Source organism: Vipera ursinii (genome assembly GCF_947247035.1).
Source record: "Vipera ursinii genome assembly, chromosome: 3".
Lineage (NCBI taxonomy): Eukaryota > Metazoa > Chordata > Lepidosauria > Squamata > Viperidae > Vipera > Vipera ursinii.
The window spans coordinates 57,023,811-57,032,633 of record NC_139516.1 but is presented as its reverse complement, the minus strand read 5'-3'; the positions used below and the strand labels follow the sequence as shown (position 1 = coordinate 57,032,633).

Sequence of the window (8,823 nt, the reverse complement as noted above, 5' to 3'; positions counted from 1 at the left end):
TTGTTTCAAGCATGTGATGCTCCTTTAAACTCACCTTGGGCAAGTAACAGGTGTGGGCAATATAAAAATCACACCTGAAAGCAGATAAAAAGGAGAGAAGTTCACTTAGTCTTTGCATTGTGTGTCTGTGTCCAAAATGGGCCGGACAAAATTATTGGCACCCTTAACTTAATATTTGGTTGCACACCCTTTGGAAAAAATAACTGAAATCAGTCACTTCCTATAACCATCAATAAGCTTCTTACACCTCTCACCCGGAATTTTGGACCACTCTTCCTTTGCAAACTGCTCCAGGTCTCTCTTATTGGAAGGGCGCCTTTTCCCAACAGCAATTTTAAGATCTCTCCACAGGTGTTCAATGGGATTCAGATCTGGACTCATTGCTGGCCACTTCAGAACTCCCCAGCGCTTTCTTGCCATCCATTTCTGGGTGCTTTTTGACGTATGTTTGGGGTCATTGTCCTGCTGGAAGACCCAAGATCTCGGACGCAAACCCAGCTTTCTGACACTGGGCTCTACAGTGCGACCCAAAATCCTTTGGTAATCCTCAGATTTCATGATCCCTTGCACACATTCAAGGCACCCAGTGCCAGAGGGCAGAGGCAGCAAAACAACCCCAAAACATCATTGAACCTCCACCACATTTCACTGTAGGTACTGTGTTCTTTTCTTTGTAGGACTCATTTCATTTTCGGTAAACAGTAGAATGATGTGCTTTACCAAAAAGCTCTATCTTGGTCTCATCTGTCCACAAGACGTTTTCCCAGAAGGATTTTGGCTTACTCAAGTACATTTTAGCAAACTCTAATCTTGCTTTTTTATGTCTCTGTGTCAGCAGTGGGGTCCTCCTGGATCTCCTGCCATAGCGTTTCATTTCATTTAAATGTCGACGGATAGTTTGCGCTGACACTGATGCTCCCTGAGCCTGCAGGACAGCTTGCATTCCTTTGGAACTTGTTTGGGGCTGCTTATCCACCATCCAGACTATCCTGCGTTGCAACCTTTCATCAATTTTTCTCTTCTGTCCACGACCAGGGAGATTAGCTACAGTGCCATGGGTTGCAAACTTCTTGATAATGTTGCGCACTGTGGACAAAGGTAAATCTAGATCTCTGGAGATGGACTTGTAACCTTGAGATTGTTGATATTTGTCTACAATTTTGGTTCTCAAGTCCTCGACAGTTCTCTTCTCCTCTTTCTGTTGTCCATGCTTAGTGTGGCACACACAGACACACAATGCAAAGACTAAGTGAACTTCTCTCCTTTTTATCTGCTTTCAGGTGTGATTTTTATATTGCCCACACCTGTTACTTGCCCAAGGTGAGTTTAAAGGATCATCACATGCTTGAAACAATTTTGTTTACCCACAATTTTGAAAGGGTGCCAATAATTTTGTCCGGCCCATTTTTGGAGTTTTGTTTGACATTATGTCCAATTTGCTTTTTTTCCTCCCTTTTTGTTGTGTTCCAATACATACAAAGGGAATAAACCTGTGTATAGCAAAACATGTGTTCCTGCAATACCTTTCTGTGAGAAATACTTGATTTTCTGGAAAAATTTCTGGGGTGCCAACAATTTCAAGCATGACTGTAGTCATGCTGTTTCCTTGGCAGTAAAATGGAATTGGTTTGTCACTACTTTTTTCAGGATTATTTAAAACTTGCGAGTCTACTTACAACCCAGTGCTTCATGGCTATTTCTCAACTTAGTAACAGGCTCTTTCAGATCTGTCAGCGTTAGTTGGAAATCATCATGGAAAGCTGTCTACCAAAATATCTCCTCTGGATGATGTCACCTTCATTATGTTACTTTATTCTAAACCCATTGGTCTCTCATAATAGTTCTGCCTCCACATTTCTCTATTTGTTGAGCTACTACAGAGTAAAGGGGTGAATGAGTTTGTTGCATTTGCATCCTGTTCCCTTCTCATTCCCAAAATTGATCTGCATGAACATGACCTAACTTGCACATAGATGTATAATATGCCCCTTTGGTGTTGGAGAAGATTCTTGAGAATATTGTGAACAGCCATGTAAACAACCAATGAAAGCCAGTATTCTTATTTGAGGTACAGATGACCAGACTTAAATTATACTACTTCACATACATTATGCAAAGCCCTAGTTTTTTGGAGAACATTATCAAAGCTGGAAAAGTTGGAAGGGAAGAGGAGAATAACCAGGAGCAAGCAGTTACAATGGCAATGAGTGCACAGTTGAAAGAGCTGAAGGCCCAGGCTAGGGTCAGATCATCATGGAGAACATTTATCTATGTGGTCACTAAGAGTCAACATTGACCTGATGGCATCTAATCTAATCTAATCTAATCTAATCTAATCTAATCTAATCTAATCTAATCTAATCTAATCTAATCTGGAAACAATATGAAATTCCTTAGCAGGAATTCCACCCCATTCCATGCAGAGAGGTGTTGTTTTAATTTTGTTGACAGAATAGTTGGCAGTTAGATGACATCTCAGTTCCAAACACGAACTTTTTCCAAACATTGATCTGGTTCTGAGCACAAAGCCCATACATGCAATGTCCCCAGGTAAGGAGAAGAGCCTATTTGTTTTCTTTACAATAATCCTTATCCCTGGTTGAAGGATTTCTCCGAGCCTGCTCTTGGGATTCCTTCCCAGTTTTTGCAACAGCCTTTTCCTTCTATATTTTTGAGGTCCCTCCCACAACAGCTGGATATTAGGGCCTTGGCAGCTGCCTGTTGCTCAGCAACGTTAAGTGTTGCTTTCTGCTTCTTTGGCCTTTCTCTGCATTCCTGCCTTGCCGCTGAGGCTCCGGCCAGCCGTGTCGATTCTCAGTATTATCGCGATTGCAAGCAATAAAGCAAAACCAAGGAAACTCGCATAAAGCCAGTGTTTGGCTGCCCTTCCCTGCCAGGGCCGACCTATGGCCGCCGCCTCTGGCTCGGTTCGCCTGCTGGGGGATCCATCTGCTTTTGCTGCCGCCCTCAAGATTCTCATAAACAACCCCCAGTTCAGGTAAGCGTGCCAGCCAATCTGCCTGTCTGCCTGCCGTGGGAATCAGCCCGAAGAACGGGCAGGGATAATCATGTGACCGGGAAGGAAGGCAAGCCCGTGCCATTAGACTTGTTGGAAAAGTTGATACGTTATCACAAAGAAACAAGAGACGAATTTTGGGTGGTTTTTAAACAATTTCCCTGACTTTGCACCGCAATGAACGTGCTTGGTTCTTTGAATCTCTCCAGATCACAACTGCGCGTCTGATTTGACAGAGAGAGATTCTTTCCGGCCTACGTGGCTTCGGTTTATAAAGAAATGCTGGGTTTGCTGTAAAATTGCATACAAAGGCAAATGGTTGCTTGCTGCACATATAGTGTGTGTGGTCTTCTTTCCTTTGGGCCCTGCTTCTTTAGTAAAAAGAAACGATTCTTTGCAAGAAATGGAAGCCCTCCTTTCAAAATAAGCATTGATTTTATAATCTTTCTAGTTGTAAGCATGGAAGGGAAAAAGTGAGTCACGTCACTGTTTTGAAAGAGTTGTCCTGTAGATGCCCAAAGATTTGGATCAGCTGTTTTGCAGACTATTGAGAGAAATGACAATGAAAGTATCTCTTTACAGGTATGCATTGTGAAACCTGAAATTTTAATTTTTATTTATTACATTTATGGGCCATACATCTTGCTTAGAGGTGACTCTTAAGTGGTTTACAACAGAGTAAAAGCAACAAGATAAAACATTAAAATATTAAGATCATAAATATCCACATTAAAATTAACAAAGGTAGCAAGGATGGGAGCAAAATAAAAACAGGATGAAGGTGGAAACTTCTGTAGTCCATTAACCACTCAAGTATGACAAGCTCCCATCAGGGGCCCAGGCCAATTGTCAGAGCCAGGTTTTTAAGGCCCCTATGGATGCCAAGGGGTGCAGTGTTCCAAAGTGTGGGAGCCATGGCAGAAAAGCCTCTTTTCCCAACCCACCAGTGGAATTCTTTGACTGATGGGGTCTCCAGCATGTCAGCATAGGTCAGGCAAGCCCATCCCATTGGGGTTAAATGGTTCCTCAAGTAACATGGACCCATGCAGTTAAGGGCTTTTAAGTAATAACAAACACCTTGAATTGGAGCCCGAAGCAAACTGGCAACTAGTGCACTCGTGTAACAACATGGGTCACCCTAAAAGGTAAGGGTAAAGGTTCCCCCACACATGCGTGCTAGTCGTTTCCAACTCTAGGGGCCGGTGCTCATCTCCGTTTCAAAGCTGAAGAGCCAGCGCTTGTCCGAGGACGTTTCCGTGGTCATGTGGCCGGCACGACTAGACGCCAAAGGTGCACGGAACGCTGTCCCTATTTTTCTACTTGCATTTTTACGTGCTTTCAAACTGCTAGGTTGGCAGAAGCTGGGACGAGTAACAGGCGCTCACTCTGTTACGCGGCACTCGGGATTCAACCCACCAAACTGCCGACCTTCTGATTGACAAGCTCAGCGTCCTAACCCACTGAGCCACTGAGGGGATCCCCAAAACAGTCCTCATAGCTGCATTCTGCACCAACAGTAGCTTCTGAATCCTCTTCAAAGGTAGCCCCATGTAGAACATGTTCTAACAGTCCAGCATGAATGGTTCAATGCACAGTTACATGAATTTATTGTGCATTGACAGCCTAAAATATGAGAGTTAGTAGCTCTCAAGTATCATTGCTACTACTTTGTCCTAGATAATTATTTCAAGTCAATTAAACTACAGTGTGTTAAATGTGTAAACACCTCTTATAATCTATTCACAACACTTGTTCTTGACAGGAAAAAAATATCTATAACCGCAAGTGTCTGTAGAAAAAGGGTAAGTGGCAAAATGTGCCTTCTGATGTGACAAACTCTTAGTTTCTTAGGTACTTGTGGTACAAGTATAAAAGAGTGGCATTTTGATGATGCACATGTTGTCATTTTGATGTAATTGCTGCTGGAAACTATAATTATAATATCAGGTTTTGACAAAACCAACCAATACATTTTTCCTAAATGGGAATTTGAATTACATTGTTAGTCTCCAGAGATCATTTAAATGCCTTATTTTAAGTAGCAGGCTTTTTCAGCAATCGGGGTGAACAAGCCTGTCACTGTCACATATTATAGCATAGTCAAGATGCTACAGTACACTAAGCACAATAAATACACTAACCGATTTGCCTCATCATGAATTACTGTAAATCTAACTACTATGGTTATAGTTTATTCAGTAATTCATGATGAGGCAAATCGGTTAGTGTATTTATTGTGCTTAGTATACTGTAGCATCTTGACTATGCTATAATATGATTTGATTTTGACTGATACAAAATTAAAAGGAAAAAATAAATTATAAGTTATGGACACAAAACCACTGCCTCCAGTACTTATGAGATTATTTTGCAATATATTGCATATTGGTAATAACATTGTGTGGTTGTTATTAACCCTAATTTGTTAGATTTGGAATTAAAGTCCTTTCATAATTCTTAACGGTATAGACAGCCAATTGTCTCTACAAGCTAAGAGGCTTATAACTAGACCTAGATTTCGGTTAAAAGTTATGTAGCTGAATTTCCTGTTTCTCTGTTTCACAGTGTATACAACAGGGTCAGCAAACAGAAGAATGAAATGCCAGTCTGTGGGAAGATCAAAGTCCTAAATTGTGATCTAGTAAAAGTTTTAAGAAGGCAGTTCTTTTCAAGATATCCCATTTATTTAAAGCATTCAAGAGAACGATGATTAACATTGATGAAAACCAACTGCTAATGCTAGATAGACCATATATTGAATGATCCCTTCTACCTTTTCCATGATGAAAATATTTTGTCTTGCTTTTTTGAGCTATCTTGATCCATGTTTTCTGACTATATTCCAAATGATGCAGATTGTATGTGTCTGCTCTTCAGTGGTACTATATAATGATAATTGATACTGTTTCTGGTGCAACAGATCATTTGAATCTAATGATCCTAAAATATATAACTGCCTCATCTGCAGCACTGCTTGGAAAACAAAAAGTACATGAGGCTCTACTCATTAAATTAGTGAGGTTATTGCCTCATTTTTATTTTCTCTGCTTGTAATGTTTTCTGATCTTGTTATATACTTATTCATTATTTGGTATTCGCTTGCTACTTTTTGTTGAAGGCAGCATGATTATTCAATGAGTTTTGTTATCTGATGCGGAATAGGAAATTTGTTCCTTCTCGAGTTAAATTGTTTACGGTAGTCTCTAAATTCGAGTATAATATGATTATTTTTTCAAAGACGTCCGTCATCTTCAATTTTAACCAATTCCTCACTGCTGGTAAGGATGCTTGGTTTTGTGTGCTGCCTGCATCCTGCAGATGGGGCTTTGCTTGTTTTTGCAGACTGGTTGCTGGCATGCCGCGGCCCAGTACTGGTCCATGGACTGGGGTTTGGGGACCCCTGTTCTAATGGCTTCATCCTTTCTTTGTCTTTATTTACTCTTCTATATATATTTTCCTGATTGCTCAAAACCCCCACATAACTAATAGTTTATAACAGGTGTTGAAAAAAGCCATTTTTCTCCTTGAAAGTCCTGAAGACCAGAATATGGAATGGAGCAATCCCTGCAAATGGGGAAATAGATTAAAATTGCCATAAGCTTGATCATTTAAAAAAAAGAGAGAGAAAGACCAAAGTGTTAAATAATTACATAAATTAACAAGGTTCAGCAGTCAAACAGCGTTGATGTTACAGGATCAGAGAAATCTAGAACTGCATTTAAATACATCCTTGTGTCAATATGCTTTTAATTAGTAGTGCAGCCCTTGGTTTCACTTGCTTTACCAAAGGTCATCTGAATTCTGCATGCTGACTCTCAAAAGGAGGCATCTAAAGAAAGATGAGAGAGAGAGAACAGGCTAAGAAGCTGAGCCATCTATATGGTAAACTGTGCTAGTTATATTGAGAACTATGTTACCTCTCTTTCCACAGTGATGTAACTTTTCTGGTTGGCAAAGAGAAGCAGAAAGTCTTTGCCCATCGTTGTCTACTCTCCACCCGCTGCCAAGTTCTCCATGCAATGCTAAGCCAGCCCCATGAGACACAAGTCCCGCTGACGTTGAATCACGTACAGCCAGAAGTGTTCCTTACAGTCATTGAGTATCTGTACACCAATGGTGTCACTCTCAACAGTCTTACGGTAAGCATCACTTATACTACTGGCTGGGTGGGGGTTCCACAGAAATGGATGGAGGAATAATTAAAATTAGTGGTATTTTTAATTATTTTTAATTTTTAATTAATAATAATTAGTAATTTTAAATTATTTTTAATTTTTAATTATTTTTAATTAGTTTGTAAGATGAAAAAAGCAAAGGGATGCAGTGGCTCAGTGGGTTAGGATGCTGAGCTTGTCGATCAGAAGGTCGGCAGTTTGGCGGGTCGAATCCCGAATGCCACGTAGCAGAGTGAGCGCCTGTTACTCGTCCCAGCTTCTGCCAACCTAGCAGATCGAAAGCACATAAAAATGCAAGTAGAAAAATAGGGACCACTACGGTGGGAAGGTAACAGCGTTCCGTGCGCCTTTGGCGTCTAGTCATGCTGGCCACATGACCACGGAGACGTCCTCGGACAAGCGCTGGCTCTTCAGCTTTGAAACGGAGATGAGCACCGGCCCCTAGAGTCAGAAACGACTAGCACGCATGTGCGGGGGAACCTTTACCTTTACCTTTCTGATGAAATAGATGAATTTTGAAATTCCGTAATCTTTTTAAAGATAAAGGTAAAGGTTCTCCCTTTACCTTTCAGATGAAATAGATGAATTTTGAAATTCTGTAATCTTTTTAAAGACAAAGGTAAAGGTTTCCCCTTTACCTTTAAGATGAAATAGATGAATTTTGAAATTCTGTAATCTTTTTAAAGATAAAGGTAAAGGTTTCCCCTTTACCTTTAAGATGAAATAGATGAATTTTGTCCGAGGATGTCTCCTCGGAAGCTGGGACGAGTAACAGGCGCTCACTCTGTTTCGCAGCACTCGGGATTCAACCCGCCAAACTACCGACCTTCTGATCGACAAGCTCAGCGTCCTAACCCACTGAGCCACTGCATCCCTTGTAATCTTTTTAGTGACATATAAAAGCATTTGTTTTTTTCTCTCTTTTCCTGATTTTGATTGATTCTGCAAATTGGAAATCTGTTCATATTATGTAGTCTTTTCTAACTGTGAGTTCGCTGTTTTTATTGTCTTTTTAAATATATTTTTTTACCAAGAACCACCTTTAGATATTTCCAGTAGGACAGTGAAGTGTGCATTCGACACATGATAATGAAAAATTAATGTGAAGATGATAATTTGTAAAAGGCCATGGTGAATTAGTGGCCTGGAAAAAATCAGTTAGATATCCTGGTGGGCGAATGATCAATAGACTCTTTTAATTCACCGAACTGACACTAAGATTCTAGATGTGTCTAAATAGCACTTGTAATGTGCAGCATGTATGATTCATTACTGTTGAGATGTGTTTGAATATTAGTAGTTCGGGTTGGTAGTTGGGCTGTTGGTTTGACGTCCGAGCTTGGTGATTTGGCTTGCAATCGTTTCGTCTTCATTCTGGGGGACCTCTTCAGTCTGCTTTGAATTGTGCTCGATAAAGCTCATTACCGTATTTTCTTTGAAGATGCAGAGAATATTTTCTCATTTTAGTCATCAGCCAAGTTTTATATCTCTTTTTTTTCTCCTAAAAGAAATTATACACTTATACTCCCCTGATTTGCCATTTTACGTATCTGTGTGTTCAGCGTTTTTCTATTTGGTTTTATGCTTGCTTTTATTTCAACATGTGTATATTTTTCAGCTTTAGACTTTCAG

The 8,823-nt window shown here is 40.3% G+C and overlaps 1 protein-coding gene across 1 annotated transcript in view; it reads left to right on the top strand.

Moving 5' to 3' along the window:
- Window positions 1-2,906: 2,906 nt before the first annotated feature.
- The window catches only part of BTBD19 (BTB domain containing 19), a gene marked incomplete at both ends in the record, with an annotated part of 40,952 nt that continues 35,035 nt past the window's right edge, over window positions 2,907-8,823 (top strand). The window contains 2 exons of the mRNA XM_083357982.1: window positions 2,907-2,998; window positions 6,948-7,155. Coding sequence (XP_083214108.1) covers window positions 2,907-2,998; window positions 6,948-7,155 — 300 coding nt within the window. The remainder of the gene's footprint in view (window positions 2,999-6,947; window positions 7,156-8,823) is intronic.